The 13,590-nt window shown below is 54.4% G+C and overlaps 2 protein-coding genes across 3 annotated transcripts in view; one reads left to right on the top strand and one right to left on the bottom strand.

Moving 5' to 3' along the window:
- Positions 1-354: 354 nt before the first annotated feature.
- CIMIP2B (ciliary microtubule inner protein 2B) lies at positions 355-4,645 on the top strand. Its single transcript, XM_088526713.1, has 6 exons — positions 355-476; positions 1,609-1,838; positions 2,192-2,366; positions 2,698-2,864; positions 3,115-3,324; positions 4,557-4,645. Exons 1-6 carry the CDS (start codon positions 409-411, stop codon positions 4,643-4,645), a joined length of 939 nt encoding a protein of 312 aa, XP_088382839.1. The 5' UTR covers positions 355-408.
- A 2,240-nt stretch (positions 4,646-6,885) lies between these two features.
- The window catches only part of LOC104574454 (AP-4 complex accessory subunit RUSC2-like), a 32,884-nt gene continuing 26,179 nt past the window's right edge, over positions 6,886-13,590 (bottom strand). For both annotated transcript variants that reach the window (XM_088526705.1, XM_088526704.1), the window contains 6 exons: positions 12,269-12,443; positions 11,702-11,807; positions 10,606-10,652; positions 8,072-9,050; positions 7,468-7,641; positions 6,886-7,116 (listed from right to left, as the gene is read on the bottom strand). In XM_088526705.1, coding sequence (XP_088382831.1) covers positions 6,936-7,116; positions 7,468-7,641; positions 8,072-9,050; positions 10,606-10,652; positions 11,702-11,807; positions 12,269-12,443 — 1,662 coding nt within the window. In that variant the 3' untranslated portion in view covers positions 6,886-6,935. The remainder of the gene's footprint in view (positions 7,117-7,467; positions 7,642-8,071; positions 9,051-10,605; positions 10,653-11,701; positions 11,808-12,268; positions 12,444-13,590) is intronic.

Raw genomic sequence — 13,590 nt, forward strand, 5'->3', positions numbered from 1 at the left:
GACAACCTCTGCTCTCCTGTGACCTGTGCTGGAAAGTAACAGGTCTCTCTTCTGGCACTGTTAATCACATCCTGGCCCAGCCATACAGAGCCCCTCCAGAGGCAGCTCCATCATTTTGGCCTTGTAGCCACTCTGGGAGGTGCCAAGCACATCCTCCTGCCAGTTCTCCTAGTCTATCCTGCCCAGTTGTGCCTCTCTCCATCCCAGCTCTTGCCCTGCCCTGTGCATCCTGGTTTTCCCAGCCTACTGCCAAGGCTGCCCGGCCCTTGTTGGTGCTCAGGAAGCTCCTCCCTTCCCAGTCCCCAGCTCCTGGCACTCGTCCTGCTCTCCGGCTCTCACAGCAGTTCCTGACTATCGACAGTGCTTTGCTCTGGACCAGGGCCCTGCCAGGGTCCTGCCCTGCAAGCCATGGCTACAGCCTTTGCCCCGAAGATGAGCCAGGTCCTGATGACTCCCGAGCCCCACTACATCCCTGGGTAAGCGCTGCAGCCCCAGGGGAGCAGGGCTGGGGGAGCAGCTGTGCCCCAGTGCAAGGATCCCTGTTCCTGGCTGGGGGGCTCCATGCCGAGGGCCACAGGGCTCCCCGCAACCGTGACTACCCTTGCCCAGCACCACAGGACGCTGCTCCTGCTCCCAGCCCATGGCCCTGCCAGCTCCTTCTACCACCGCTGGGCCCCCGCCCCTCATCCACCTCTTGGGCACACACGGTGTTAATTTCTCCCGATGGTGGGAAGGGAGGGAGAGGCCATCAGGACCATTCCCTGGGGCCCCTGAGCCAGCAGCTCTCAGCGCCACTGTGTACAGAGGCCTCCATAGCAACCCTGCTCCCCGCGGAGCTGCGGCCAGGAGAGAGGTGGTGCGGGGCGGCTGCTGCCAGGGCTGCCCCAGCCACCCCACAGTGCCCCACGGAGCTACCTCCCCTCGGGCTGGAGGGGAGCCCGGAGACTCGTGCTAGTGCAGGGGGACAAGCACGTTTCCGTGTGAACAGTTCCATGTGAAACAGGACACAGGCACCCAGGAGCAGCCAGGGCAGATCCTTGTGGCCAGGACGGAGGACAAGTGGGGCTAAAGGTGCGCACAGTCTCTAGTGGCTGCCTGGGAGAGCTGGGCTGTGCTGCCCACGTGCAGTGGATGCCCCACAGCCTCTTAGCTCCAGGTGGGAGAGATCAGCTGTGTGGGGATGCACCCTGTGACTTCCAGCATCTCCCAAAATGAGGAGGTTGATCCACAGAAGTGAGGTGCAGATATCCCCCTGTGCTTAGGAGGATCCTGTGCCCCTGTGCATCTGCATCTCAACTCTCCCTGCCTGTCCTGCTTCATGTATATCCTCATCCCATCTATCCCTGCTTCTCCTGCACAAAGGTACAGCTCCATCCTACTTTCTCTGCCTATCCAAATGTGCATCCCAATCCCATCTCTCCCTCTATGTACTTCTCCATGTTCATCCCCATCCCAGCTCTCCCTGCCTGTCCAAGGGCACACACACACTCGCAGTTGCAGCACAGCGGCTCACATGAAGTGGCAGGATGAGCTTGGCACAGTGCTGAGACTCAGCTCTGCCCCTGCAACTCTCCCAACCTTGGGCCTGCCTTTACTTTGTCATGGCAGCTACACTGGTTACTGCCCTCACTACAAGTTCAGCATGGGGAAGACTTACGGGCAGCAGACCTCGCAGCTCCTGAGCAGCCCGGAGGTACCACGTCCCAGCCAGCTGGTGCTGCTGCCAACCCGCTGGTCCTGCCGAGGCACTGAGCCCCCAGACCTGCCAGGAGAGTCGGAAGCCTGCGGGGAGGCAGGTGCTCAGCCCCTGAGCTCCATCGTCATCCCTGGGTATACAGGTATGAGGAGGCCATCGTGGCACCAAGACATGATCTGTGGCACCCACCTACCTGTAGTAGCATCCCAGACGCTTGCCCTCGCAAAGGCCAGCAGAAGCCATGAGATGGTTTCCCAGGGCAGACCAGAGGGTGCACAGAGAAGATCCCTCAGGACCTTGGTTACTTGCAGGTCTTCCCCTCCAAGCTGGCATGTGTTCTTCTGGCACATGCTGCATCACATGCACCATGTTTTCACCCCATGCCTTTACCTCCCCCACCTCTGGCTACCACAGCCCTGTCCCTGCTTTGGTCAGGCCCCATACCATGCAGGTGGGCTCTTCTTTGCTTCTGTGTGCCGGATGTTCTGCTCCCAGGATTCATCCCCAGAAGCCAGCACTTCTTTGCCAAGACTTTCTCCGAGATCTACAAGGAGGCCAGGAGTGACTTTGCTAAGCAAAGGCTGAGAGCTGCTGGCACGGAGAAGGCCTGGCTGAAGACGCAGCCGTTGCCGCAGGACCCCGCTCAGGAGCGTGACGTGAGCCAGGCTGGAGGGAGTGGGTATCCCACTATGGGTCCAGGGCTGTCCCCCAACTTGCTCTGCGCCCAGGGCACACAGAGCTTCATGGCCACAGCGAGGGGTGGGCATGTGAGCTGGGGTCAGCAGTCAGCACCCACCCCTCCTGCTGCGTCCACCTGCATGTCACAGGTCTGCCTTTCTGCAGCCAGGACCCTGCTGAGGGTGTGCTGAGAGATGCTGAGCTCCTTGTGCCGGCTGAGCCACCTTCCCCACATCAGGGCCTGCTCCAGGGCATGGCAGCACCAGAGGCTCGCTGCCCAGCTGAGCCTGCCCCATGGTAATCCCGGCTCTATGTTCCCTTCAGGACCCCTCAGCTAAGCCGTCGGGACCAGGCTGCTGCCAGCGCCACCCAGCACCAGCAGCAACAGCGTTGGCAGCCTCTGGCCCCCGTGCGTGGCTGCATGGTTTCCAGCCACAGCGCTCCCCCTACTCCATGGAGGATGACGACCCCCAGAAATATTTCATGTCAGGTGAGGCTGCAAGGACTGGGCTGCCGGGGCGGATGGGAAAGGGATGTTGTGCTTCCTGATGGGCTCAGCGTATCCCCTTTATGGCAATAGCCTAGGACCGTGTGTTTGGAGGGGGTGCTGGGTGGGCATGGGAAGGGTCCAGGACAGCCCCTCAGGTGTCCCCTGGCTGGCTTGGGGGTAGCAGGTCTCCTGAGGGCTGCTTGCAGCCAGTGCTGGCCTTGTTACAGGACTTGTCTTGTCACCTGTGTAGGCTTCACGGGCTTTGTGCCCCGTGCCCGGTTCCTGATTGGGAAAAGCTACCCGATTACCACGAACCGGGCCCTGCTGGAGTTTAGCCACATGGCCCTGAAGAAAGGTGGCAGGAGTGAGACCAAGGAAGGCAACACCACCCTCCCACCCCTGGGAAAAACCTACCCAGTGGAGACAGGCCTGCTGCCTAGCTACGCAGGCTACGTCCCAGGTGAGTGTCCAACAGCAAACAGACGTAGACATACACCTTCCGTCCGGAGAAAACGGTTTCCACCCCAGTACGCTGCTGTAAATCTAGCTCGAGTGTTCAGGCATGGAAGGACTGCAAGGGCCAGAAACCCTCTGGCTGCAACCCCAAATCGAGCCCCTCATGCTCTAGTCGTTCAACTGCGGCCCACCACACGCGAGGCAGCCTCAGCAGCAAGCACCCCAGTGCTGTAAGCGTGGGCAAGCTGGCACTTGGTGCGTCTGGTGCGAGCATGCAGGCTGATGGACATCACCTCTCCTGCCGCACGCCTGACTCAGTGCTCCCATGTGGGAGCACACAGTCCCCTTCCCCTTTTTGGCCTGTCTGCACAGATGGGAAGAGCAGTCTGGCTCTGTGCCATTTCTCAGCAGGTCTGTCCACAGCAGCCCTCTGAAGAGTCAAAGCAACCTATGTGCAAGCCGTGGTCATTTTGGGCCTCTCTAGGTTGAGACAGAAGGTTGTGCAGCTTCATAAATATAGGAATATGTATAAATACCTGAAGGAAGAATGTAAAGAAGATGGGGCCAAACTCTTCTCAGTGGTGATCAGTGACAGGACAAGGGGTAACGGGTGTAAGTTGAAACACAGGAAGTTGAATCTCCATGTGAGGAAGAACTTCTTTACTGTGAGGGTGACAGAGGCCTGGAACAGGCTGCCCACAGAGGTTGTGGAGTCTCCTCCTATGGAGATCTTCCAAACCCGCCTGGATGCCACCCTGTGCCACGTGCTCTGGATGTCCCAGCTGGAGCAGGGGGGTTGGACTAGATGATCTCTAGAGGTCCCTTCCAACCTCAACCCTTTTGGGATTCTGGCTGTGTCTTTTTTTTTTTTTTTTTTGTATTCATGGGTTTTTGAATTTCAGTGCTGCAGACCGCAGTCTCAGACTCCAGCGTGTATCCTCATACATGAAGCTGGAGCTTCTACTGTTTTTTTCTCTTCTCCCTGGAGTTACCTGGGTGTACAGGAAAGGGATGAGAGGGCTCTCAGGGGTTATTCCTGCAGGATCCCCACGTCCTGTGCTGTAGCTGGTCTAATTTCAAATGGCTCAGAACCCTTACGCGTGAGGTGGCCCATAGCCAGCAGATCTCATAGCCAGGTTGTCCCAGGGTCTGGCTCTCAGCCCCATGGCCCATGCTCAGGCCATTTTCCTCACTGTCTCCCACCCAATACTACTCAGGATTTCCTCGTTGCCACAGGTTACAAGTTCCAGTTCGGTCATACTTATGGTCACCTTACTCACAACGCCCTGGGACTGAGCACCCTCGAGAAGCAGATGCCAGACTAATAATCCTGGTAGGACATAGTTTGAACTTCTCCCAAAACCTGCTTGGTCTCCCCGCAAGCATACAAGAGGAATAAAGATGAGCAACCCCAAGCAATGGTGCCTGCTGTGTGATGCAAGACGGAAGGATGTTTGCAGCCCTTCTTGCTTTACCTAGGGCTCTGTCCTGATGCAGTAATGCTTCGTCTTGCAGCAGGAACCTCTCTTGAGGGGATACTGCACTCTCCAGGGTGGGTCACCCCAGTCCTACCCAGTGAAAGATACCACAGTGAGATTATGTGATGTAGCTCAGCCGGAACCAACAAGTCAAAGCAATTCATTTTCAGCATGAACAAAATATACCAGATGGTGACAGGTTTATGGCAAGATCAGGAATGGTGCCCCTTAGGGCCAGTTTCTTGCCTTGAGAGCTGACAGGGACTCCAGCTCTGTACAGCACTGCTGGGCTAACACTGCTGGAGCTGGAAGAAGACAAAAACACACTGGCTTACTCACGGGAGCAGAGAAAGGAGAGACTCAGGCAGGGGACAGCCACATCCTGATGGTGTCTCTGAATAGACCATAGGGGTGGGGAGAGAATCTCTGGTTCTGCACTTCGCCTGGATGATACAGGGACTGGATCTGTTATCCTGGGTGGTTGGGGACCAAAGCCTCCCTCTTGTGTGGTCTGCAACAAGGCAAGGATAGTTGGGGGCAATCTGTGTCTCTCTAAAGGGCTGGTATTGGCTGTGGCTGGAGACATGAGGAAATCTCCAACATGGTGACCCAGCACAGGTACCTCCTGGGTCCTCCCCAGGGACGGGCTGAAATCATGAAGCTGCATACCAGCTGGGAGCTTAATCAGCACCTTTTTTATTAATATGCATCATAAATAAAGAAATAAATAAAGGCGAGACACCTCGTTCTAACTGGGGAATACAAATTAAATGGTGCAATGTCCGCTAAGCGATGTACAAGCAGGAGGTAACCTTGCAAGCCGAGAGTCCCTTGCCACAAGGAAGCCAGCCCAGGCATGACACCATGAGCAGTGTCCACCTGGCCAAGGCACCAAATACTGGCATGGCCTTTCACTAACACTGTTCCCCACCAGCAGGCAGCATGAACACGGCAAGGAAGGGGTTGATTGGCATTGGCTCTGCCAATGACCTCAGGCCCCCCAATATCCCCCTGTGCTTGTGCACGATTAATATCCCCCTGTGCTTGTGCACGATTATGGGCCCACCCCCCCCGCACCCACAGCACTGCTGGGCAAGACCCTACGCCATGGGGAACACCATCCCTCCCGCCCTCTCTCCCTTGCTCCCTCTGGGAGCACCCATCCTGCTCTGCCTACCAGGAGCACTGCCCCCTTCTCCAAAGAGCATCCCTTGCCCCATCAGGGACTCGTCTTCATTCCCTCCCCTCTGAGTGCCCCTCTCTCCACTGAGCATCCCAGGACATCCAGGCACTGGCTCCCTGACCAGCATGGAGGGCATGGGGGACACCCATCTCCACCCATCTCCTACACAATACTGAACATTCACACGCCTTCCTCACAACCCCAGACAACACTTTGCCCCGCACACACACATACCCTTTCCCCCTCCCCTAGCCACGGCCAGGCACAGCACGAAGCCCTGCACTGTGGCAGTGCCCTCGGGAGGCACCTAGCCATGCCTGAGCCACGAGCTCGTGGTGTGGTATTATACACAACACATCATTATTACCAGTTAGGACAGGGCTGTTCTGGAGTGGGGGAGCCTACCTTATGGTCCCCGCAAGCCACAACACAACCCGCCAACATGTGAGAGCCTTGCAGAGACCTTGCCAACACACAGCGCTCCCGCCTCTGTAGCTGATGATGCCACGAATGCTGAAGGCTGCAGGCTGCCCTGCCATCCATGGGGAGGGCACAGCCGACATCCTGCACCCTTCAGCGTGGTGCAGAGCTGGGCAGAGGGGCAGTGCTTGCTCCGGCAGGGACTGCTTGAATTCCTGCTATGTACAAGTTCAAGGCTTATGAAATGCTGGAGATGGCGTGAGGTGTAGGGGGCTCAGACGGTCCCTGGTGTGGCTGCATGCACGGCGATGCCTGGCAACACAGGATGCAGCTGGCAGGAGGCCCCGCGGGCTGACGAAGCCTTTGGCAGCTGCACGAGGAGGAGCAGGAAGGAACCACCTATGGTTACTGTATTCTGTAATGGCAAGAAGGGTAAGAAACTAGCAAGAAGCTGTGTCTGTTCCTCTGGCAGGGTGGGCTTCCCCCAGAGGACCCTCAGCAGCTCACGGTACTGTGCTCAGCCTCCCAGCCACATCAATAGTCCTCATCCTCTGGGTGGGTGACATACATGATGGGCACCAGTCCCCTCTCGGAGCCGAGGCTGCACTGCAGCCAGTCACCATCCACCTTGGAAATGACCTGCAGGATATCCCCTTTGTTGAAGCTCAGCTGTCCTGCCTCAGTGGCAATGTGATGGCAAAGAGCTTTCACTTCACTGCAGGCAGAGGGATGAGAGAAAGGGTTAGCCCGCCACACGGCACTCACCCCACTGCAGCCCAGGGCCCCTGCAGTCACCAAGGAGCAAGCAAAGCCATTCCTCTGCCTCCTCCCCAGCCAGACTCCCCAGGGCTGCTTTGTCACAGTGCCTACAAAAGCCTTCCCCCTGCCCCCTTGTCTGCTGGCTGCAGAGTTGGGGTAGACGGGAGTACAAACTGTTTTACTGTCCTAGACTGCCCCTGGTCCATGAGTGCAAAAGGGGCCAGACATATCTCAATAGGCAAAGCAGCATCAGCCCCAGCCCACTACATCCCCGGCCCCTGCGGGTTGGCCACGTGGCACCGCTCACCAGGGAGGGTTGGGAGACAGCTCACGAGCTGGCCGCTGCTCAGGTGACACTTCTGGTGGCTCCATCCGTTGGGGATCCGGCTCAGGGGCTGCTTCTCGCCACATGCTTGCCCCGACCGTCTGGGCCACCAGCTGGAACACAGACCTGTCCAAGCTCAGCCAGCCAGAGGGCAACCTGTGAGAGGGAGACAGAAACAGGCAGTGGCAGGGAACTGTGCCTAGAGAACGGGGCCAGCTGCTCCGTGGTAAATTCATTCCTTGAGTACACACCCTAGCTGCACTGGGCAACTTCACACCTCCTCCTCATGGACTGTGTCTGCTTTTGGGACAGATAAGGTGACAATGGGGATTAAGCAACCCTACTAAAGGCCTCTTTCCTCTTTCCCCAGAGAGGGGCTTAGGAATCTAGGCAGTGGTCAAGGTCAGGAAGAATTGGAGAGACAAAGTGTGAGAGCAGTAGGGAGCCGTGGTATAGGTGGAATGAAGGAAGTCAGGGCTGATGTACTGCTGTAGCAAAGGACAAGGCTGTGGCCTGACTCCCACCTGCACCGCAGTAATCCCAGGCTAACTAGCCCTCCCTGGCCCTAAGCCTTTCACGTCCCTACCTGTTGGGCTGTTTGGACTCCTTTTGCACCTTCCTAGAGCCAAACAAGTGTCCCCACTTGATGGGCTGGCTGGCTCCCGACGCGTTGGTGCTGCTCTCCTCCCGAGGGGCTGCTGCTGCTGCCCCCAGTCTTTGCTGCGTCCCGGCCTCCTTCTCCTTGCTGCGCTTCAGCTCTGTAAGCACCGAATCTGGCGGACTGCCCATCCAGAAGGGCCAGCTTCGTTCCTTGGCCTCTTCACTGGCTGGTGCTTGCTGGGGCTTTTCTGGGGGCTCCACCAGAGCCCTGGGGCTTGGTCTGCTGGCTGCCATGGGCCTCTCCTCCAAGGTGCCCTCCACAATGGGGCAGGCCTCTGCGCCCTCCACCACCCCTTCGCGGGGCGGTGGTGCCTTGTGAGGCTCAGCTGACCTGGGCACAGCACCAGAAGTCTTCTTCTTCTTTTCATAGCGAACAAGCTTGGAGCCTTCAGCTGAGCCCTCAATGTAAATTTGGGAGCTCTGCATGAGCTGGTACCACCAGCCTGCCTGCTTGTCTTTCTTCCCCTCCCAGGTGCTGTCTCGCACCATCCTCCTCTCTTCCTCCCTGTCACCATCTCCGCAGGAGGCTCCCACCCCCTTGACTCTCTCGCTTTCAACTTGGTCAGGGCTGTGGCCTGGTGACAGGTCCCCATCTGTGGCACCTGCTTTACACGCCTCGGGGGCAGCGCTGCAGCCGTCAGGATCCTCACTGCTGCCTCGTGTCCGCATCAGCTGCAGGGTGGAGTGTGCAGAAAGCAGCAGGTCCTGTTTCACACGCAGCAGCTCCTTTTGCTGTTGCTGCTCTTTGCCCATCTGCAGCAGGTGGTGCTCAAAAAGGAGGTCTAGGTTGAATGGCAGCAGAGAGAGAGGCTGGAGCAGTAGCAGAAGCTCTTCAAAAAGGGGCTGGCACACACTGTGAGACAGGCACAAGAAGCCCACTGGCTGGTAGTGTGCCAGGATGATATCTGCAGGACAGGAGACAGTGATCAGATCAGAGGCCCTCAACACCTTTGCCCGCTGCCAGGCTAACACAAAGCTACTGAAACTATGGAGAGAGAAGTCTGAACACCAGTTTCTGGTCACAGCATGAGGTCCAGCACTGCACCACTAGTCAGGCAGCACCAGATGTTCTGTGAGCAGACCAAGGGCCTAGGTGCTGCTTCCCATTCCTTGCTGCAGCCTGAACTTTGACAGGATTTGCCTGTCAGATCATCTACCAGGAGAATCTCTATCACAAATGCCATGGGCATGGGTGTGAATAAAGAACATCAAATAGGCCTGACACATGTTAAGATCTCTTCTTACACCTCCCATATATGAACGGGGAGCTGCAGAACCAAACCAACACCAGTTCCCAACAGCGACAAAGTACCAGGAACTGTCTGGATTGAATTGTGGGTCCTAAAAGAAAATCAATTACCTCTTTCCACTTGCAGCATTCATTTTGCCCTTTATTTGGCCATACCTGCACACACCATTGACCACCTCTCCACCACAGAGTAGAACATATGGTTTGTGGTCATTTGCCCCAGTGTGATAACAAACTTACACCACAGACATGACTTGCGCCTAGTCTTCTACTCCTCTGCTCAACCTTCAGTCTCCAGAGACCCTTAGCTACTGCTCACTCTTTCAGCTCTTAATTTTGGCTTGAAAAAGACTGAACAAAAGGATCTGTAAGGGTTCCTCTCTGCTTCAGAAAACCAGAGTGGTGTCTCTTGCCCCACTTCTGAGTACAAAGGCATGTCTGCTCTCCTGCTCTTCCAGAGAGAAGTGCTGACTGCACACACTCAGCTGGCAATGTGAGCAGCCCCTAAGCCTGCCAGAAGACACTAGGCTGGACGCTTTTTGCAGTTCAAGCCTGCAGTATTCACAGTGCATCAAGCATGTTAAGGGCATCTTTGTCTCACTATGCACTTAGCACTTAACTCATGCTGCTTCTAGATTCAGGCAGCTTGGTCAGAGCTGCTGGGTGTCTAAACACTCTAGATACATTTCTAGAGAAAAGACAACAACAACAACAAAAAACCACACAACTGGTAAAATCTGTTCTTTGTTCATCTGTTCCTTTCATTTCCCAGGGTTGAAGTTTTCCAACCAACACTTCCAGACATCCCAGATTCTTAGGTGCTGGGCAGAAATTTGCAAAAAAAAAAGGAAATTTAAGAAGTGTCAGATCTGCACACAGGTACCAGATCCCATGAGGGCAGATGGAGAGGTCTGCATTGGAGGTGGTACTGGCTGGGTACTGCCTACAACTGGGAAGGACATGGTTGACCAGACTCAGGTGCATGGACCTGCATGAGGCTACAACATCCACCTCCCTCCCTGTAGCTGAACAGCCCTCCAACAGCTTGCACACTGGGGTTGGGCACAGTCTATTTCTTCAGCTCAGAGCAGAAGAGAGCAATATAGGCTGAATGATCACCAGGGAAAAAAGGAACCCTAGAGCTTAGATGTGAACTCACATCCTGCAGAATAGCGTGTCCACTCCAGCCTACACAGGACTCAGGCTCTTACCTTCATGGTTGTAGAGGTGGTTGAACCAGAACTCCAAGGACCGGATGCTGCAGGAAGGAAAAACAAGCAGGTAAGAAGCAGTTAAAATCCCCTCACCCTCTTCATCCTTGCTGTTCTACAGGAAGTGTGGCTGGAAAAGGGCATTTACACAGCACATCCCTGTGAACCTCAAGACCTAGGAAAAGACAGTGGCTTACACTGATCAGCATGCTCTGACTACAGCCACCTAGCATGTCAAGGAAACCCTTCCCTTTTTACTCTAAGATGAGGCATTGTGAAAGGGGCCCTAATAGACACATTTCCAGCAAGTTTCCTCATCATTTAGTGCCTTTGTCCTTGGCAGAACTTAGTTTTGCTGAGCAGGGCTCATATGGAAAAGACAAAAGACCAACAAATATGAAACCACTGCTTCAGGTTCAGCCCCCAAAATGCTGGTATTCAATGCCTACAGAGAGGAGTTCAGCCACCCTTCACAAGGTGAGCAGAGCATAACTGGCTTGGGGGGCGTCTCCCAACATTGGGAATCTTGGGGACTCCATCGCCAGTGTCAGCTCCTACTGACCACTGGAGTGGTGGAAGAAAATAGAATCCTAACATCACTCATCCCAATACAGGGAACATCACTGTCAACTTGCTGTTTAGCACTGAGTATGTCCACTTCTCTCCAGACTGAAAGGATCAGCCCTGGACCAGGAAAATTTCTGTTTCAGTCTCACATATTGGGATTCAATGCAACCCTGGGAAGCAGCAACACAGGAATTTTCATGAGTAATTTAAATTGCATACATTATCTCCACTCCTGTGTGAAGCCAGACAGAAAGATATCTCCCATCTAATGCTTTGGGGCTAAAACAAGTTGAGATTGTTTTTCAGTGGTCTGCAGCCAGCCCCTCTCAGTCCTGGCCTGGTGGGGATAGGTTTTGATCCCTCTGGAATTCCCTCAGACTCACAGCTTCTTCATTTTTCCATACACAGTTGGGGACCACGTCCAATTTAAAAAAAATATTTATACTGGCAACTACACTTGTGTGGGGGTGAGGTACAATGCTTGCTGCCTGCCTTGGAGGATGACATGCAGTCATAGGAGTCTACTTACTTGAGAAGACCAAAGACGAACGCATTGAACCTCATGGTGTGGTTGGTCAGCTCCGTGTACTGGCTGATCTTGCTGTAGAGGCTGTGCAGCAACTTGGTGGAGGGGCCTATGGACATAAGCACAATGGTGGAATTAGTTTTGATCAGCGAAGTCAAAATGGAACCATAGGAAGAATCATTCAGTTAAAGGGAGAAAGGGCTTGGGTGTCCCTGCTGCCTCAAGCATTTTCCCTCTGCTGATGAGCAGGACAAATTCGCTCTATTCCAATAGCTGGGATCCTCAAGGGAGATGCATCACAGTCTGTCGCAGATTGTTACTTCAAAACATTGGGACAGTTTCAGTGCATGCAAGTACCCCAGGGATGTACTCCTCACTCCAGAGAGGACCACAACCCTTGGGTCAGAATCAGCAAGTACACAGAATTGTGCTGTGGGTAGTTGTAATTTGGGGTGCCTCTTTTTTGACCACTTTGCACCCCTACTCCTACAGTCAAGTCTCCTCAGCCCCTCCCCAGGTACAGTACAGCAATGCTGAGGAACAAGGGGGATCATAGCCTCGTCTCCATACCCAGCTGAGTGGATGCCTCCACCACGCTCCAAGGGATGTTCTTCCTCTGGCCAATGATCATATCCAGGACATAGGCCTTGAGCCCATCACTCAGGATGTCCCGGACAGCGGGGCACAGATATTTCAAGATGAGATGCCCCACGTTGGGGCTCACAGAGCTGTTCCCCAGCTTAGCCTAAAGAAAAAGATGGAAGAGGGAAATGATGGTAACTGTGCTGTGGAGTACTGGCATATGCAACAGTCTAGCCCCATTTACCTACTACAGACACCCAATAGCCCATATCTAGGCCACGATGAAACTAAGAAGCTGATTCTTCCCCTTTACTTCTGCTGCCTCACACACGTACAGCTCTCTTCTGGACTGTTCCCTGCAGTGTCTACTCCAGTCTGAGATAAACTAACAGCTTGGTAAGAGAATATCCTAGTTAGAAAGGATGTCTTTAGTTCTCACTATAGCATATATAGCAGGAAGATATAGCAAGGCTGTTCTGCAGAAGGAAGAAAAGAGTAGGCACTTCTTGTGCTGCTGTAAAAGCTTTTCTTGCTACTATTTTAGAAGCAGGAAGCAGCAACTGGAACTTCCCGCATTGAGGGGTTAAGGAACACTTGACTCAGTGACATGCCAAGCTATAATTCCTAGGGATTACTATAAATAAACAGGGTGGAGGCAAAATGACTGGACAGGGCCTAGGTTGAGGTGAGGAAGCATTTGAGAGCTCAGCACCAGCACAGCAGGGACACATTCTGCTGCATGCAGTCCTCGAGTGGTCAACTGGAAAGGGTCAGCCTCAGGCCTTGCACATCATTTAGTTGGGCTGAGAGCACAGGTTTTACCAGCTGAGCTGGAATTACACTGTGAGGCTGGCGCAGGTCCACAGAGGCCCTGAACTGAGGCTGAACTTCTGGGTCAGGAATAATCCTGTGAAATTCATTGAGTATGAGAACATCAGGGATGGGTGTTGCGTTTTGAGAGGTGAACGCACAGGCCCTGGCACACCAAGGCATAATGAAACCTCATATAAAAAACACGTGGAGGCTGTAAGTACAACACTGTCTGCCAGTAAAGTAATATGAAAATGTTGCAGTTCTTCCCCAGACCAACACTGCAAGCGTAGGAAATTCACAGTGAAGTTGTAAGAAGCTGTGGAAACACAGTCAGAAAATCGAAGTAGCTCCAGTTTTGCTAGACAAAAATCTCTGCAATAGTGACAACTGTGATTAAGAGGCCTCTGAGATAAGATTGAAGGGTTTGGAATCTGTCATAGTTGAGTTTCTCTTTGGAAGATGGCACTCCAGGGCACTTGTCACATTGTGACACAAGT

The sequence above is a fragment of the Tinamus guttatus genome, unplaced genomic scaffold (genome assembly GCF_059628265.1).
Source record: "Tinamus guttatus ecotype Peru unplaced genomic scaffold, ASM5962826v1 Tinamus_guttatus_pri_ptg000253l, whole genome shotgun sequence".
Taxonomy (NCBI): domain Eukaryota; kingdom Metazoa; phylum Chordata; class Aves; order Tinamiformes; family Tinamidae; genus Tinamus; species Tinamus guttatus.